The sequence below is a fragment of the Notamacropus eugenii genome, chromosome 6 (genome assembly GCF_028372415.1).
Source record: "Notamacropus eugenii isolate mMacEug1 chromosome 6, mMacEug1.pri_v2, whole genome shotgun sequence".
Taxonomy (NCBI): Eukaryota; Metazoa; Chordata; class Mammalia; order Diprotodontia; family Macropodidae; genus Notamacropus; species Notamacropus eugenii.
In genome coordinates, this window is record NC_092877.1 from 68830214 (window position 1) to 68850463 (window position 20250).

The following is a 20250-nucleotide window of genomic DNA, read 5'->3' on the forward strand; positions in this document are numbered from 1 at the left end:
AAGTAGAATGAGTGCCACATATTAAAGTTAGGGCAGATATGCCACTTGGGCAATAAGATACTTTGGGGACAGGGATGTCAAAGAAGACAGGGCCAAATTTTCCAAGGAAAGAAAGGAACAGTTATTGAGGTAAATATATATAGGAATAAATACACAGGGTTGACCCAGACCAGACCTTCGGTTACAAATGAAAAAAAATCAAGTATAAGTTTTGTACAAAACTTTCTTCAAGAAGTAACAAAAATAAATTATTTTAGCAACTTCAGGTTAGAAGATATTAAATCTTTATTTGCCCCTTCTATTCTTTGTTTTTACCCTTTGCTTCATCCCCATAACCTTTGGGAGGAGAGGAGGAGATGTCCAAAACATACATATGAATAACACGGAGCAGTTGTGAAGTATGTCTCAAATCCCAGCATTTAAAAATGTTCTGTTGAACATTATAGAGCACCTCTTCTCTCCTTGAACTGCCAGGAGAGGATTATGGCAGTACAGCAGATGAAGGAGTGAAGTGAGGAAGACTAAACTTCCTGAGTTCAAATCTGGCTTCAGACACTTACTAGATATGTGACCCTGGGCAAGTCACTTAACCTTGTTTGCCTCAGTTCCCTCATCTGTAAATGAGTTGGAGAAGGAAATGGCAAACCACTCCAGTATCTTTGCCAAGAAAACCACAAATGAGGTCATGGAGAGTTGGACACAACTGAGAAACAATTGAGCAATAGCTAAAAGGAACCGTAGAGATCATAAAATTCAATTCCCTCATTTTCACAAATGAAGAAAACTTTAGGTCATATGACTACTCAATGGTAGGATCAAAACTAGAAAGCAGGTCTCTGGAATCTTGATCCTAGACATTTTCCCAATGTGGCCACCTTTACCTCACTGATTCTAGTGGGGGAAAGGGGAAACTATTATCAAATTAGTATGGAAAATCAAAATAGGAGAGCAAAGTCCTATGCAGATTGAAACAAAAATAAGTATAATATTCAAAAATACTTTTTTCAGTTAATTTTGCTAAATGTTTATGTTGGCATTAGGCATTATCCAATTATTACAGTGGAAGAAAACTCTAAAAATGTGATCATCAACAAACTGGATTTGTAAGAACAATCAACTGCCCTTTTTTATGGTTAATACAGGGTTATAAACATGTTAGCAATGTTGAGGGTGAGGTCTGCAATAGCAAAGTTTTTCCTTTTAAGTTTTTACATAAAGTTTTATTTTCTTTAAAAAAGATCAAGGTTAGCATTTTGTCATACGCAAAGAAGTCATATCATATTAAAATAAAGAAAACACCCTAAAATACTATATACAATATTGATTTCCAGTTCATTGTATCAAAAGTTTCTGAAACTAAAACCATCACTGTGAAACAAAAACCTTAACTAAATCCACACTGCTGTGCCATAAGATCCTTAACTTCTGCTTTTCTTTGAGTACAAGATTTAATTGATGAACTTCTCTTAATTTTTAATGAAACCCCAAAAGGAAATGTTGTACTGCAAGATGAAAGAAATCACTCTTTTTATATATCTCAAAGAAATGTGATTTGTAGTATGTATCTGTCTTTCAAACAGGTGACACAGTAACCTATGAGGCTTATCAATAGTGATCGAATTAGCTCTCTATGACCTTGACAGAAATCTTGTTAGATCACATACTCTTTCATATTACTCCTCACTCAACTACTTGTTTATTTGCTTTTGATTGTAGTTCAGTTGTTTCAGTTGTATCACTCTTTGTGACCCCATTTGGGGTTTTTTTGGCAAAGATACCGGAGTGGTTTGCTATTTCCTTCTCCAGTGTATTAAGGCAAACAGAGGGTAAGTGACTTGCTTAGGGTCACACAGCTAGATGAATGTCTACAACTGGATTTGAACTCAGGTCTTCCTGATTCTAGGCCCAGTACTTTATCCCCTGGGCCATCTAGTTGTCTTGCTTATTTGCTAACTCCTAACAAAAAAAAAAATCTCATCCAAATGAAAATTTCTTCATGCCCTCAGAATTATCTGAAATGCTCTATTCTCTGACAGTCACTTCCTTAGGCCTCTGTAAGCACATTTCTGAGCAGTCCTTGAAAAAGATGTTATCACAAACATAACACAAAATAATAGTAAGTTTTGGTCTCTATTCCCCTCCCCCTACAGTTTTCAGCTTCTTTTTGTGTGCCGGATCTCCCAATACACTGTAAGCTCCTTGAGGGCAGGGACTATCTTTAGCTTTGCTTTGTATCCTCAGCATTTAGCAAAGTGCAGCACCTGGGACACAGTAGGTACTTAATAAATCTGTATCAACTATTTCAAATGCTCTATAATTACTGCCTTACAGAGTACAACTTACAAATTCTGAATGGTGAACAAATGAGCTACTTAATAAAATGTCTCTTTTAGCAAACCAAAAAAAGGAGAGCTAAAAAGAAAACAGAAAAAGGAATGAATACCTTTAAAAAGCTTATTGGGAGGTAAGGTCAAATGGGATAATTTATTTTTAAACTTGAGAACAATCTTTCATTAAACCTATCAGTATTATATTACTAGAACTCTGATTATACTAAACATATAACTTCAATATACTCTCTTTCTTCTAGAATTCATGCTCCTCTGACTTTTGAGATAACATTATGACTAGTATCTTTAACATAAGTCAAGTTTGTTCTGAAGAACTTCTACATGGCTAACATTTTGACATGACTAACATTTCAAAAATAAGTCCATTTTTAATGAAAAAAAATACGATACCTTTTCCAGTTCTCTTGGTATTCGCATACATGTGTATACTCTCTCTCTTCTTTCTGTATATTTTGCCTCATTATGTTCAAGGAAGTACCCTCTTGTTAGTTCAGCACTGAGGAACCTCAACAATGAAAGCTCTATAGAAAAATAAAATGACAAAATAGAAAAGTCAACAAGCTCTTAGAGTAACTTGCACTTTAATTAGGGGAGACATAGATGACGCAACTAGAGAATAATATAAGGCAATATATGATTGAGCACAGTATTTTTAAGCACATAGTTGAATGTTCCTGGATACATACTGAATGAAGTGCTAGATTCAATTCAACAGACATTTATGAAAGCAGCTACTATGTGCAAGGCACACAGGCATGCTAGGCACTAGGCAAATAAAACATATAAAGAGATTAAGTACAAATAAGCTAATTTGAAATGGAAGAGAACACTAACAACTTGAAAATCAGAGATTTTCCTTGGAGTTAGCATCTTAGTTGTACCTTGAAAGAAGTAAAGGTCTTTAAGAGTCAGAGATGCAGTGAATGCATTTCAAGTATGGGAGGCAGTCTGTACAAAGGCAAGTAGAAAATGGCATGTCCAGTTCTGGGGGCAACAAGGAGTACATTGAGTACAATGCAGAATGTGAACGGGAGTAATGTGAATAATTCTGGAAAGGTAGACTATGGCCTGATTGTGAAGGGTTTTAAATGTCAATGTGAAGTGTTTTACATGTTATCTGGAAGCAAGAGAGCCCCAGAAATATTTTGAGCAGAAGAATAACACAGTAAAACTCAAGCTTTAGAAAAATTACTTTGGCAAACATATCAATGATAGACTAGAAAGGAGACAGACCAATTAATAAATTATTGAAATTGTCCAAATAAGATGGGCTGAGAGTCTGAATTACGACATTGGTGATAAAAGCAGTGATAAGGGGGCAATTGTGAAAAATGCTATAAAATAATTGAGTAGATAAGGGGAAGAATCAAGTATTCTTTTATTCACAGAAATAGTGAAGTCTGAGGGAGGGGCATATTTCAGGAAAAAGATAATGAGTTATATTTTAGACACGTAGAATCTGAGATGCCTATGGAAGGTCCAGGTGGAAATGTCAGTCAAGTTGTTGGTAGTGGAGGTCTAGAGCCCAGGAGAGAGATTAGGCCTACATATATAGATTTGGGAATCATCCAGAAAAGAGATGGTAATTGAAACCATCAAAGATGATGAAGAGGACCCAGGATAGAACCATGAGGGAAAAACATGGTTAGGGTTTGGGCATTATTATATGGCAGAAAGTTACTTAGTACATAATCATTATGGGCTAGGGAAGTCAGAAAAGGCTTTGTGAAAAAAGTGAAATTAGCTTAACCATGAAGGCAGTACAGGACTTTGATGACAGATAGAAACACAAAGAGAGAAAAGAATATATATTAAGAACATTTAAAACATCAAGGAAGTATGCTAAATCTAGAGAGAGATAATTCCACTTAACTATTTTTAAATCTAGGTCCTGAACAATTCTCCCCTGATGTTTTACAAATTCTTCCTTCCTAGGTGGTCCACAAAGTTGCTGACAAAATTCTTTACATACTGCTTGCCTCATCATAATGCATCAGTTGTACACTTATAAGGATTCTTCCTTTGCCTTCAGGATCAGGACCAAATTCTTGTCTCAAGTTCTATATAACATCTCCCTTCCTTTGCATTATTCTACTTCCTTTCTGGTCTCCTCTGTTTCTCCTAAGAAAATTCACTCACGTTATCAACAGAATTTTAGAATTGGAGGGCCTTTAGATATCCTCCAGTCAACATCCTCATTTTACAGACGAGGAAACTAAAACCCAAAGAAGGGAACTGACTTGTTCAAGGTCACATAATCAAGACACTAAATTGGAAAGAAAACCCAGTGTTCCTTGTACCACATCCTCACCTTCAAAACTTAAAAAAAAAAAAAAAAGCCCAACAACATTAGACTTTTTGCAAGATAAACAATTAATGGAAAAGTTTCAGTTACTCCTCAGATTTCATTGAGCTTAATTCACCTTCTTCCTTTCAACATTCAGAAAATCCCAATTCTGTTACCTGAGTTCTAGACAGACTGACTATAAAAACTGTCCACATGCCTTTGCTTCATTTGTGCTGTTGGCTTTGCGGGCATCTTTCTAGACATCATATGTCTTTTCTAAAGATGTAGGCAAAAAACAAGAATCACTTCAATTCTTATCATAGGATTACAGCTTTAGAGCAGTAATCTAGAACTGGAGGTTTTGCAGTTCAACCCTTTTCTTTTTATAGATAAAGAGATGAAGTAAGTGACTTTCCCAAGGACTCACAGCTTGTGAGGACCTTGAACCTGGGTCTTCCTGACTTTGAGGTAGCTCTCCACACTCCGCAATGCTGCCTCTCTATGATAAAAATACAAAATGTCAATTTCAGTAGGACCCCTTTAGAACACAGACATCAGAAAGTCTAAAGTCAAATTCCCATCTTCCACCACACAGATGAAGGCACAGACTCATGTCCAAGTATCCAGAATGGCTCTGGATTTCAGTTTCCTCATTTGTAAAAGGAGAGGGCTAACTGCCTTAATCTCTAAAGTCTGTCCTAGCTCTGACAGTCTTTAGTCTAAGACTGTATCTGACACATTAAGACATTTCACTTAGGTAAGAGATTTCAATTAAATTCAAAGCTTTTAAAATGCTTTCTCTTATGTTCAACATTGTGTTTGTCCTTTGACGAAGAAGACCATGCCATCAGAGAAATGATGACATGACTTGCACTTGACTTTGTTTTGAGTGAGAGAGGGCTGTGCAGGTCACCAGCCTCATTTCTCCTCCAGAGCCATCTAAATCTAGGGATCAAATATTCACCAGGATTACTGGAGATGACCCAGGATGCACTGGGAGACTTTGGGTCCTTTAGGCCAAGGTCTTTGCAGGTACTCACTTAGGGTGAGGTAATGCCCATTCACTGAATACATACTGGGACAGGTAAAAATGCCACAGGTCTTGTCCTTAAAGAGCTTCAATTCTACTCAGAATGAACTAAAAGAACATAAGTACTCTGACAGGTGTTATTTATAAAAGAATCGGAGGAAGCTGAAAAGACTAGAAATTATAACATACAGAAATGTAGAGAGAGAAGAAAGGAGCACTGAATGGAAAAAGCAGCTGAAAGTATATAGTCCTGGAATCAGAAGACTTGGGTTCAAATCCAGATTTTAACAATTACTAATTGTTCCTTGTTTGACAAGTCATTTTACCTCAGCTTCAATCTGATTTCTTTAAAATGGGAATAATATTATTTGCATTACCTATGTCATAAGATTGGTGTAAATATAATTCTTAGTTAAATATCAAGTGTTCTAGAGGCAACATTACATTAGAGAAGTAAGCAGTAATTAGTCTGATAGTAGAGAATAGAGTTGGCAACGAAAAGACGGTAGATGGTAAACAACCACTTGCACCTCAATACTTTGAGAAGGCAAGGAAGCAATTTTTTTTTAGAAGTTTTTCTCTACAAATAACAACCAGTTAACGTTTAAAGTTCTACCATAAAACTGTTCCCCAAAGTTTCTACTTTCTACCAAAGATTCTGGATTGATGACTATTACAATAACAAGGTACATTATAACAGAGCTCTACTGTATTTCCTTATATTTGTTTTGAGGACTATCTGTAGATTTATTATGATACTTTAGTTCTCTAATGACAAAAAATTAATAACAATCTGCATTGATTTGCTGCCAAAATGACAGATTAAATTTGTATAATAAAATAATAAAATTGTGTGTAATTTACCAACTTCAGGACTTAAAATATGTTCCAAATAAAAGGATGTACTTCATCTCACTACTTCCCACACCTAAACAGAGTGAATCCTGAAGATTAGGAAAAATAATGGAGCAAATATACATAATGCTTATCACTCAGAATCAAAGGCTGAATGATCATTTCTTGAGTATGCTGAAGAGTGGAGTCTTGTTCAGGTGTAGTCTCACTACTAGAAGGATAAGAAGGGTCCTTCCAATCCAAAGATTCTGTGATCCAATACTGGAAATATGGTGAAGCCAGCTTATAACCTAACAGACTGTTATGTTTTCAGTAAGCATTGACATCTTAGCTTGATCAATTGTTTTGTTGACTGTCTAGACAAGAAAGTGACAAAGACAATGCTAATAATTGAGATGCTTTTCAGAGAGCCTCTTGCTTAAACATTTACCAGCACATCCCAACCATCTGATTATATCCTGGGTCAGCTTGGGAGTCAATAATGGATCTGAATTTGCTTTAGGCAAAATCCCCAAATCTGCCCGGGAATGAACCTGAATCTCTGTGTCTATTTCAAAATCAATTCAATAATCCAAGGCCAAATCCATGTAGAATCACAGTGGACATTCCCTCTGACCTATCCAAAGAAAAGAGAGGAATGCAAAGTTATCCCCTTTATTTGTCTTGTAACCTGAGGTTAAAATTCCAATTAATGTTCTCTTTACTACAGGGATCAGAGTAAACCTGGTTTCCTTTCTCTTTTCCCCCACTGGATCCTTGTTCCTATTTTACTTACTTATGATCTTTCCTTATCAATATCTGTGTATGCAAGTTAATAATCTCCTATAGAGTGAATTATTCCTATGTCTCTCCAATCCTTGAAATAACCAGAGAATATCACTCAACTATATGGGCTGGGACTCCTAGAAATTCATGTTATTTAATCCCAACTTTATCCTCCCTGCAGTGACACAACTCTTTTACTCTACCATAACTGATACATTACCCCATTTACCATAGTGGCAGTCCCAAACTTTCTCATGTCTCCTCAGGACACTCAAAGCACTCTTCTCTCCCCAAAGCCTTTCAGCTGAGGATCATACTGCATATTTTACCAAGAAAATTGAGGTCATTAACCGTGATCTTCCTCTTATCCACACTGATAACCACTTCACACCTCTCCCTATTAGCCCCTCCTTTATTTAGTCTGAAGAAGAGAAGGCCTTCAATTTTCCACTATCATTTCTTCACTCTCTCTAATCTTCAGTCTTTTATCTTTTGGTTGTTTCTCTGACACCTACAAATACATTTCCCTCATTCTAAAAAGAGAACAAAACCTTACTAGATCCTTCTATCCCCACTAGCTTTCATCCTATATCTCTTTCTCCCTTTAACATACAAACTCCTTGAAAAAGTTGTTTACACTGGTTACCTCCAACCCTCTCTCCTCTCTCTTCTAAACCTCCTGTAATCAGGCTTCCAACATGATCATTCAACTGAAACTTCTCTTTCCCAATTTACCACTGATCTCATCAGATCTAATGGCTTTTTTTCAATCCTCATCCTTCTTTACTGTTCTGTAGGATTTGACACAGTTGACTATCTTTTTCTCCTGTATGCTTTCTCTTCTCTAGATTTTTTGTGACACTGTTCTCTCCTGGAACTTCTCCTACGTGTCTAACTACTCTTTCTCAAACTTCTTTGCTGGATTGTGTCATGCCCCAATTGTGACTGTATGTCAAGGTTATAGCCTGAGCCCTTTCCTCTTTTTTCTCTATATTTTCTCACTTGATCACAAAAGCTGTGCTGGAGCTAATTTGAACAGGCTTGAGAGAGTTGACTATTAATTTTCGGTGTAAGCATTTACACCTCAGAAATTGGTAAATACTACAAATTAGGGCTTGACTTATTATCTGGTTGACTGTTTACACTTAAGAAGTGAAGGTCCAACCATGTCACCCTCCTACTCAGTAAATTCCTGTGACTCCTTATCACCTACAGCATCAAATGTAAAATCCTGCCTGGTGTTCAAAGCCCTTCAAAATCTACCTGCAGACACCCCCTTATATTTTCAGTCCGTTTACACCATACACTCCATCACTTAGTACTCTATCCAGTGACATGGGCCTCCTCACCAGGCTCTTTGCTATTTTTCGAACAAGATAACTCCATCTCCATCTCTCGAATCTGAGCATTTTCAATGGCTGTCCTTCATGAATGCAATGTTCTCCCTCCACATCTGCACCTCTGGGCTTTCCTGGCTTCCCTCACTTCCCTCAAGTCCCAGCAAAAATCTCTTCTGAAAGATGCCTGTCAAAATTCTTAATCTTGGTATCTTCCCTATGTTGATTATTTCCTATTTATCCTGTATATAGTTTGTCTGTATATGGCTAATTGCCTACTGCATCCCCCATTAGATTATGAGCTCCTCAGGAATAGGAACTATCTCTTGTCTTTCTTTGTATTCCTGATGCTTAGCACAGTGCATGGCACATAGAAGACACTTAATAAATGTTACTGACTAGAGAAAATGTTAATAACTCAGATTAAAGTTAAGGTTTATAGTATAATCGCCTCTTTTTTTTTGTTTTGTTTCATTTTCCTGGAGAATCAGTTATTAAACTTTTTCCAGCACACTCCTAGTTGGCGATCTCATCAGCTCTCATAGGTTCAAGTAGTTTCTCTATGCAGGTGCCTTTCACAGCTGTATATCTAGATCTGCTCTTTCTCCTGTTTCAGTCCCTAATCACCAACTGCCTACTAAGCATTTCTAACAGGATGTCCCATAGATACTTCAAAATCCACATTTCAAAAGATGATCTCATTATCTTTTACTCTAAACTCACTTCTTCTAAACTTCCCAGTGGGAAACTGCAGTAAGTGCTTTGCTCCAACCTAGAATTGAACAAGAGGTCAGGTAGAATCCTGAGGGCAATAGGAAAGAGTCTCTAGCTCTAAAATTGGGTAGTCTCACAGCAAGACCAGAAACTAGCAATGGAAATGTGTAACCAAGGGCTCCCCTGAGAAGGTCTCAGAGTGGTCAGAAAGCTCCAGGCTGGGGAACTTGGAAGCCATGGGAGCATTAGTGGGCAGTGTTCAGTGGAGGGGGTACTGAAGAACTCAGACAAGGACACCCCAAGACTAGAGGCTGTGAGGGCTGGAAAACTCCTTACATGCCAGACAGGGTCCTGAAGATCTAGTACTCAGATTCTTAAAGATGTAGAAAGTCTAAAACTGGGAGATGGTCGATGCAGGAAGACCAAGCAGGACAAACTGTCCCCCTGAGAATGGCACTGGGAGGCAGAGGCTGGCTCTGGAACAAACACCCAGTTTAAGAAGCAATGCTGGAGATGTGAGTAAATAAAAATCAACAAAAGTATAAAAGCTTATTGTAGATCTAGAGATTGCCAAAAGAAGGAACAAGTAACTCCATAATGACAGAGAGAATTTAGAAAAAAAAATGAAGAGATAAAAAATAAAATAAAAACTTTAGGGCAAAGTATGAAGAGCATAAGTAGTTCAGAAGAGAAAATTACAAATTCTACCCAAGATGGAAATTCTAAAAACTAGAATAATCCAAACAGAAATCAGAGTCCCTGAGAGAATAATATTAGAAAAAAATCAAAAGTTTGAATAAAATAGAAGAAAGTGTAACTTTAACATAAACAATTGACCACGAAAAGAGGACAAGGAGAGAAAATTTAAAAATCATTAGACAATTAAATCGTGATTTAGTTTTTTTTTTTAAAAAAAGGAAATGCTCAGCTCTATTAGAACCAGAGGGAAAAGTAAAACTAAAAAAGAAGCCCTAATAGGAAAAGTTTTAGGAATGTTAGAACCAAAATCCAGAGCACGTGTTACTCCCCACCCCCACCAAAAAAAATATACTGCAAGCATCCAGAACAAAGCAATTCAAATACCAGGGAGCCAGAGTCAGGATCATTCAAGATCTTGTAACTCTTACTAAAATGAAGACATCCTGGAACACTACAGTCCAAAAGAGATAATAAGCTCAAAACCAAGAATAACTTGCAAAACTGAACATCAGTCTACAGGAGAGGAAAAAATGGGCCCTTAATGGTATAGAGGACTTTCAAACATTTCTGATGAAAAGACTAAAGCTGAGTAGACGCGTTTAAATACGAACACAAGAGTCCAAAGAAACCTAGAAAGGTAAATTTAGCTGGAACCATCTGTAAGATGATGTAGTGCTAAAATTTTAATAAGGGGAGAAGAAACAAGTATCCCTTCAGAACCTTACTGTCCTCAAAGCATATTGCAGGTGGACTTAAATAAGAAAAACAGAGGCCCTAGGGGTAGACTAATGTGGTTTTGAGAGTTTTAAGAAGGGAAAGAGAAAGAAGAAAGAGAAGGGAGGGTGCAAGGATACACGAATATAGGGGGAAAAACTTGTCATTTTTTATAATTGTTGGGTATGAAAAGTAAAATATATAATATGGAACATATAAGCATGGAGGAAGGGGTAGAAGGAATGGCATAAGATGAACTTATTTGAAATGATCAAAGGAGTGTCCAATACACACGTACAAACAATTTGGTATAGAAATACATCAAACTCATGAAGGAAAAAAGTGGACTTGGGGAGAAGGTCCTTAATAAAATACTCCTCAATTCTCTCTTCTCTCTAGGTTTTCAGGACACTATTTCTTCTGGTTTTCCTCCTACCTATCTGACCCCCTCCTCATTCTCCTTCACTGGATCCTCCTCCAGATCATGCCCTCTAACCATAGGTTGTAATTGTTCTTCCTGTCTTAAATTTCTTCCCTTGCCACTGCTGAAGTATTATTTCTAAACTATACATAAGTCCGACCATTTTATTTTCCTACTCAGTAAAATCCAGTGTTTCTTTATTATGTCTAAGACCAAATATAAAATTTAATTAGGTATTTTAAAGCCCTTCAGAGTCTGGCTGCAATATACTTTTCCAGTCTTATTATACTTTAGCCCCTTCAGGTGCTCTTCAGTTCATTTACACTGTGATTCAGTCACGACACACTATTTCTCATCCATCTTCAAGACTTTGTACAAGCTGCCCCCTATGTCTGAAATACATTCTCTCCTCATACCTACCTTGTAGAATCCCAAGTTTTCTTTGATGCTTATAGATGATTTCCAAAGGAGCCCTAGTCCACTCCTCCCTCCTCCAAGAGCTAGTACCTTGACTCAAAACTTATCTTCCATGTATTTTGTATCTACTTATACATGGTGTCTCCTACAGAACGTAGAAGCTACTTATGGGTAGAGGTTGTTTAATTTTTATCTTTGTATGCCAAAAGCCAGGGGTACATGCTAAGTGCTCAATAAATGTGAAACTGATTCCTTCCTAAGAATATATGCTTAAATTTTTTACACAGCATTACTGTAAATATTCATATATATGTATGAATATATATATATACACATACATATATTAAAAATACACATACATACATATATACAGAGTAACCCAGCTAGTCATTTTGTTTTGCTTAACTTTCTTTACAAGAGGGAATAATTTATTTCAATAATTTTTTTGTCAGGTGCATCATTATTTTTTCATTAAACTTGTGCGTTACTTAGTAACCTCTTACTATTTTCACTTTAAGTTAATAAAATGTATGATAATTGATATATTTCTCATCAAGAACTAAAGATACTACCAATTATGCTGCCTTTTGCATTTTTAATTACTAGAACAAATGCTTACATATTTTGTAAACACCATGCCTTCCCAAGTTTGACAATTTTACCCAAGATACATTTACATTAACCATAAAAGCTAAGATAGTTCTTTTGCATCTTGAACTATTTTATATCTTATCAAGTTAGATGAGAAAATGCAGAATGTCTATCTTGGGGATAATAAGGTCAGTTTTGAGGGGAGCAGTAAAAGATGAGCATAGAAAAAATAAAACAATATCACACCATAGTAGTCCTTGAGTTCCAGGAAAAGGAGCCTGAATTGTCCTCAGGAAGCAAAAAGAAAAAAAAAGCCATCAAGATTTTTTTTTTTTTTTAGTAGAGGGGTAATCTGACCAGATCTATGTATAACAAAGATGAGTCTGACAGTGGGGTAGAAAATGAATTGCTAGACAACAGAGGTGGGAAGACCTGCTAGGAGGCTACTGTAGTGGTATAAATGGGGGGCTAAGCCTACATTAGGTGGTGGTGGTGGATAGGGATAGATGTTAAATATTTGGGAAATAAAAATGTTGATAGCCTGATGAGTTACTATCTCCATTTTATAATTTTTAGAAAAAAAAACATTGTTAGAAATCTCTGTATAGTAAGATTTGTTGCACATCAGTATCACTTTGAGCTCTTTGACATTGTGTACCATAAATTTTTAGAAGCTAGTAAGTAGCAAGCATTTGGTTTTCTTATCATTTCTATAAACAATGTTGGCATCAAGATCTATCACTTGGATATTCTTTGCACAGTGTCTTTTGGTTTACAACAATTTTACTTGATTTTGCTATATTAATCTGACTGCTGTCAGATGAACTTTTGGGCTCTCTTTTTTGACAATTTTAGGCTTTACGGTATAGTCCAGGGCAGGCACGTCACTGGCAGTACAGAAGGGGAGAATTGGGGAGGAGAAAGACAGACACAAAGAAAAGAGGGAGCTTGTATAAAAATATTCTTAAAAATTAAATATTCTCAACTGGTTGAGACTTTAAATGCTATACCATGTCAAAGACATCTGAATGATATTTTTACATTTGCAACTTCAGTTTTAATTTGCTTGTTAACTAAAGAATTTAAGAATTTAAAATACAGATTAGTTTATCAGTGTAGCGGTAAATCCATTTCATTTGTCTAGATCAGACTTGTGGTTACTTCAGGCTATCAGGTAAAATGACATTGTGCTTATTAGCTAGTGTTATGAGTGGGCTTATCTTCCTTTGCAAATAATCTGCAAGGTAGTCCAAGAGTTATAACTTCACTAAGAAGTTCTAGGATCACAGACTGAGAGCTGGAAAAAACCTCACAAACCATCTAATCAAATCCCACCATTTTATAGATTAAGAGAGGTGTCAAAAGGATAAGTAACTTTTCTAAGATTTCAAAAATAGTAAATATCAGAGACTAGATCTTTGTTTCAGAATCAAGGTTAGCCTTCAGCAATTCACGAGTTCAGGAGAAGTTTAGAGTTATATATGTAACAATCTATGTTGTATGTATGTGTATGCACATACATACGCATGCATGCATGAGCAGACCTAGGTTTTATTGGTTCAGGGAATTCTCATGGAGAAAAGTTCCTTTACCAATGCAGATCGGTCTTAGAGACCTGACTTTGATACTGAGAAGTTAAACATGTCCATGGTTACATGTCCAGTATGTGTCAAGGGACAAGTACATGAACCCTGGAATTCCTGATTATGGGGTAGGCTCTCTAGTCATTATAATATACTCACTCTTAACAATTATGTTATTGACAAATATTATGCTCACTTTACATATAAGGAATTTGAAGCTCCAAAAGTACATGACACAATGCTAAGTATCTGAAAAAGGACAGGCCTTCCTGACTCCAAGTCTAATAGTACCCTAATCCATTCCTCAACAATGACTGCTTCTTCTCCTCTCCTCTCAATCTCTTCTTTATGTCTGTTTCTTTTGAAAGAAAATTATTTAAATTTTACTACCAAAGCAAAAATTGACAGAACGTATAGTTGTTAAAAATAAACTTTGCATAAAGAATCATAACTGGCATTTAGACAGTACTGTTAAACTAGGGAAACTTTTTACATACATGATCTTATTTAAGTCTCTCAACAACAGTGCAACCGATAGGTACTACAAGTACTATCCCTATTTTACAGGTGAAGAAACTGAGTCAGTAAGTTTATACTTTATGTGCATGGTCATACAGCTAAGTAATATTCAGAGACAAGATTCAAACCTAGGTTTGAATGGACTAACTTCTGATCTAGTACTATATTTGCCTTTTGTTTATATAATATATAACAGGATATAAGAGTAATCAAAACCCACAAAAATTTCCAAACTCTCTGTTTCTTTATTAGTTTCAATCATTTCTAATTAAATCTTTTGGAGGAATTGCTGACAAGTAGCAATTTGACTTTTTTTTCAATTTTCACTGCTCATGTCCCTCCCCACCCTCTTAATAATAACTAAACTAAGTGGTCAGTATGGAGAAAAATAGAAAGACTGACAAATGATTCAAAAATGTATATCTAGAATATTGTTATGATATGAATAGTCATTCAAATTTTTGAGTCCAAATACCCATAGCACTCTTAGCAAATATAGCAATCAAACTCTACTCTAAGCTTACTACAAATTAACTCTTATCTATTCATCCTTAAAACTTCTCCATTAGACATTTTCTATTTATAGATAATTATTGTTTGTTTTCCACCATATTTTATGTTCTGAGCCTCAAAATTGGGACAGAAATGTTAAGTAAACAAAGTAAGGATTTTTAAAGTTAAGTTAGTAACTGAACAAAGATGAGAATGTAAGTTGCCCAATTCAATGAAATATTCATTAAATGCCTACTATGTGCAAGGAGATAAGAACAAGTGGGATGCAATCATTAGGTCAGAGACTATATTATTATCCTTTTATGTTTACTATCCTTATACTTATCATCCTCTGTTCTAACAAAGAGAAATGAAAAGATTAGTAGTTTTTGGTATAAGAATAGGAAAAATTACAAGATCTAAAGATAATAGTTCAAGTAACCTGTTGATCAACTCTCCTGAGTTACAAGTCTCTACAGGTTACAAGGTCTGCCTTTGGCACTGTGCCCCTAAATTCCTGGTCACTTAAGCAGAGAAAGAAAGCTACAGGACTTTTGATAAGATCAATGAATGCTAAATGCAAGATACTAAAAGCAAGGAGCACAGATATCACAACAGAACTAATATTCTATTTCCAAAGACACTTGGTAGTAGTCACAAGTACCTCTGGAAAGACTCACAGAAGATGAAAAAATGAATAGCTTTTCTATTAAAAACATAAACCACACTTAAAAAGGAAGATTACCTCTTCAGTCATATTAAAAAAAAGCTTAGGAATCATTGTCCTATATCCTCCTCCCTTCCTCCATAGCCTCATCCAGTGGAATGGAATGCTGTTGTACAGATGAGTAAGGGTATAATCCAAAAATACGAAACAAAAAATTAGACTAGCTAAAATAACAATCTTTGGTTTAACACTATCTTTGATTGTCACTACTAGTCACATACACACACACACACACACACACACACACACACACACACACACACACACACACACACACACACACCTGATATCTAAGAGGCAAACACTCTCCTTTCCTCCTAAAGGCTTTCTGTTTTGTTATTTTTTCTGTTAACTGTACTTTAAATAAAAGACCAAATGTTACAACTTCATAGTTCAATGGTTGAATAATGCTGATACAGTTGAATATGGTGTGTGTGCTTAAGGCTGTGGTAAACAAAGCATCCTGATTTGGGAAGGCAAAGATGGTACTATGGAGAAATGTGGGGTACCTAAGAACAGCGCTCACTAAGTAAAAATAGTTAAATTATATTTAACTTTCTAAAGACTTACATTATTTGTCTTGACAAGTAATAAAGGCATAATAGTAACTTTTGAAAAGTCAAATTTCCTAAAATTTATATATAATTTTAAAGGAATCAGAGTAAAGATTGGCAGCATCTCAATCTGAATGCTTTTAATTTTTAAGTTCAGGTAAATAAAACAGTCAGTCAAAGGGAACATTTAATACCTTCGTCTTACTTAACTCCTGCCAATTCAGAGTAAATACTCCTTTCAAGCAGGAATCTGACAACAAAATAAGAATATAACAGAGTTGTGGGGGGGGGGGGACGCACAAGAAATGAACAATTTAAAATATTCAGCTTCTTGCACACTCAAAGCAAAAATTCTGAGGCTATAAATTTCTTTGGAACTTAACATATCTATTATTATATACCTCACACCATCCTCTACACATCAGGCTCTCAAATCATTGAAGTTGTGGTAATTCAAATACTAGTTAAATATCAATGCTAAAATATGGTCAATGTTATGAACTATTTTATGAATTAACACTAATACAGCAAATTTAAAGGTGATTGGACCGTTAAGCACCTTTTCAATAATAAGAGAAAAAAGAGCTTGTGTACTTTTTGGAAGAACTGATGTGCAAGAATAAAAAAATGGCACAATCAGTTCATATTCACTGAAAGAGCAGACTGAAACAGCAATTCTCTCAGATATATAATAACAGTATTATTGCCACAACATTTATTCCACTTACTCTGGGGGCAGTGAGGTTAGTGGATAAAGAATTTGAGTTCAAGTCTAGCCTTTGATATATAGTAGGTGCTGGGCAAATTTCTTAATCCCTCTCTACTACATATAATGTGTAGAAAGTGCTGATCTGTATTGGTATATGGGGTGTCTCTTTTTTTGATGGGGGGAAACCTGTGACCTTGAGATTTGACTGAATCAAACTTCACAGAACAAATTTTTTATTAATGTTTATTTATTCATTGAATGAAATCACATGTCCTGGTCCAGTCCCAGTCTCTGGAAACAACAATTAAATCAGATTCAGAATACACAAATGGCAGCCAGTGTATTAAAAGCACAGGTCAAAGATTCTAGAAACCTGGGTACTGGTTCTAGTTCTGTCACTTACCAGCAGAACAACTTTGGATAAGTCACTTAAACTTGATGAAGATGTAAAGGGGCTTGTTTCTTAAAGCATGAAACAAGCTAAGCTCCTATAGCTAACATTCCTGCCAAATATAAAGTTTTATGATTTTGAAATTCCATAATTTAAAGGAATTGTTTTTAAGGGTAGCTAAAGTTTAGTTTAATTTTAAAAATGTATTAACACTGGATGGAATTCAAAAGACTTTGGGTCAAATTTTCCCTGCTACTTACTATCTGGATGACTGAGCAAGCTTCTGTTCAGTTAGCTGGAAAATGGACATAATAGTTTTACTATCTAAGTGGGTTATCATAAGGATGAAATGAGGTAATACTTGTAAAACCCTTTATGAAAATAAACAAAATTCATGTAAACAAGAGATCATTATAATACTATATGAAAATAACAATACTAAACTAAATGGTACATGCCCATTTCCTTATTTCCCACTCTCTCCTCCCAACAAGCTTAAGTTATGGTTTAGTGAAAATCTAAGGAAGACTAAATTCTACATTAACATTTCTGAGAGCGTGGAGAAAAACTAGGTTCTATTGCTTTCCCCCAAGTCTCTGCCAATACCTTTCTGCTCCTCTATTACCCCCTTTCCAGTTCCCCCATATATCAACATAACAAAATCATCTCACTTCAGTAATTCAAAAATGTAAGAGTTCACTCCAAATCTCCCTCTACCTTCTACCCAATGGAGCCACAGTTTAGTGGATGGTCTCCCTGAGTTGTGATGGATCTGAAAAAAAGTCATTAGTTGATCACTAAACGTCTGATGATGCTCCTCTCCAAAATTAGCTGGTCTAATTGTTAGATAACGATAAGTTTTCAATTCTACAGCACTTTAAGGTTTAAAAGACTGTCACTGCCATCAAGATCATAGCAACGATCAAATATGCCCTCGTTTACCTTGGAAATGATTAATATTTGTCTGTTTGAGGCACTCACGACTTGTCCAATGCTACCTATATGACAACTTCTAGAATTTTAAATACTTCTTTACAATAGCTAACAGCAGCTTACAAAACCCATAAAAATTCTTCCGGTTTAGCTGATCGCAGAGGTGAACTAACTCCTCGGGTTTAGTTACTTCTAAGAAAGTGTAGCTGTCAATCGTCAAATGCAGGGCATGGAAAGGAAAAGAACCTGCAGCTGCAACATAGTAGCCAGTCAAAGGGCAATTCCAGGGAAAGTGGCTCCGAGGTCACTTAAATGTAACAATTGCAATCATAACAGTAACAACAGTAGCAGCTGCGATGCCCCGCGGAGCCCCCCTCGCCCTCCCAGTCTCCCCACTCCCCCGCGTTCCAGCCCCGGGCCGTGCGTGACCTCTGCCCCAGTCCCCGGCCCAGCCGCGGGCGGCGGCTGCAGCGCGGGTCTCCGGCCGGGGAAGGGGCTAGTTCGCCGGGTCCCGTCCGGTCCGGTCCCTGCCGACGGTCTCCCTCGGCCCGCGTCTCGGTGACGGGAGGACCAGGCGAAGAAGCCGCCGGCCTGAGCTGGGCGCCCGCCCGCCCTGCCTCGCGAGGCCCGCGGCTGTCGCCTCTCACCTGAGCGGCTCCTGCGCTTCTCCCGGTGCCGGTCACTCTCGTAGAAGCCCAGGGTCTCCGTGAGCTGGGGCGGCGGGGGCCCGTTGACGCCGCTGCTGCCGCCGCCGGGGCCCGAGGAAAAGCGGTGGCTGCCGCCGCCCGGGCCCGGGCCGCCTCCGGCCGGCGGCTGCTCCACCTCGCCGCGATTGTCCCGGTCCTTGCTGTCCCTGCCGCCCGGGATGGCTGCGACGCCGGCGGCCGTGTCGCCGACACCCGCCATGTTCGCCGCCTGAACACAACAAACTGTCCCCGACACCACCTACTCCTCCTCCTCCTCCTCCTCCTCTCCCCTCCCTCTCCGCCCCTCTCTTCCTCCTCCTCCCCCCGCCCTCCACTCCAGCCCGGGTCCCCCCGCCCTCACCCGAGGAGCCTTCGCCTTCGGGCGCCGCGGGCGCGAGCTTTTGGCGTCAACGGCCGCGCGACCCAACGCCGGCCCGTAAGAAGCCCCGGCCGCCGCCGCCGCCGCGGCCATTTTGTTCCGGCAGCGTCGTGTCTCCTGAGCTGCTGTTTGGCGGCTGGGCTTCTCTTCTTCCGAAAGCCTCCCTGGAGGATTAGGAAGAAGATCCGAGGTTCGTGTAGTTGGAGTAGAGGAAGGAGCTCAGGCTTCGGGTCAGTGACCCTTGAGGGGGACGTGAGCGAAGCGCGACCCCGGGGCAGGCCCCGAGACCGAAGCCGCCGACGCCGGGCCGAGCGCTGCGCTCGGGGGAAGCCTCAGTCGGACCTCCATCCAGGTCCCCGCCTGGCGACGCGGGTCCCTTCAGAGTTGGAAAGGGACCATCGTCCGTCAGTCAGTCAACAAACACTTCTTGATAGGCTCTGTGACGGGCAGGGCCAGGCGCTCCCGGACACAGACCCCGCCTTCCAGGAGCCCCCTTCACAGATGAGGAAAGAGGTTTCCCAAGACTTCCAAATAGGAAGCAGCAGGTAGTGGATTTAAGTCTCGGCTTTTTAAACACTAGAATGACCAGGAGCGTTCTTGCAGATATCCTTAAATAAAATGAATGATTTGCTTGATTCCTTAGAAATGCTGTTAAATTTTGGTCCTTCTACTTTTTAGCTCCCAACTGCAGCATTTTTCTGCCTGAGCAGCTGGGTGGATAGAGTACTGGGTCTGAACTTAGGAAGACCCGAGATCAAATGTGACCACAAGACAATAACTGTGCGACCTTGGGCCAGTCACTTAACCTCTGCCTCAGTTTCCTCATCTGTAAAATGGGCATAATGACAACACCTCTCAGGGTTGTGAGGATAGATTGAGATAATTAATATTAGTAAAGCACTTTTCAAGGTGTCTGCCAGTTAGTAGGCACTATATAAATGTTATTTATTATTTTAGCCAAGACTTGAAAACTTTCATGGGTTTCCTAGAGGCGGCTAGCTGAAATCTGTCTGTGTTCGTCCTTCGTTTTTGAAGAAGACCATGACATCAGAGAAATGATGACTTGCACTTGACTTTGTTTTGAGTGAGGGAGGGC

At 38.1% G+C, this 20250-nt stretch overlaps 1 protein-coding gene across 1 annotated transcript in view; it reads right to left on the reverse strand.

Moving 5' to 3' along the window:
* TAPT1 (transmembrane anterior posterior transformation 1) overlaps nucleotides 1-19788 on the reverse strand; it is an 87118-nt gene extending 67330 nt beyond the window's left edge. Inside the window, exons 1-3 of the mRNA XM_072620320.1 lie at nucleotides 19137-19788; nucleotides 18737-19004; nucleotides 2742-2872 (exon numbers count right to left, since the gene is read on the reverse strand). Coding sequence (XP_072476421.1) covers nucleotides 2742-2872; nucleotides 18737-19004; nucleotides 19137-19247 — 510 coding nt within the window. The 5' untranslated portion in view covers nucleotides 19248-19788. The remainder of the gene's footprint in view (nucleotides 1-2741; nucleotides 2873-18736; nucleotides 19005-19136) is intronic.
* Between the last annotated feature and the right edge of the window lie 462 nt (nucleotides 19789-20250).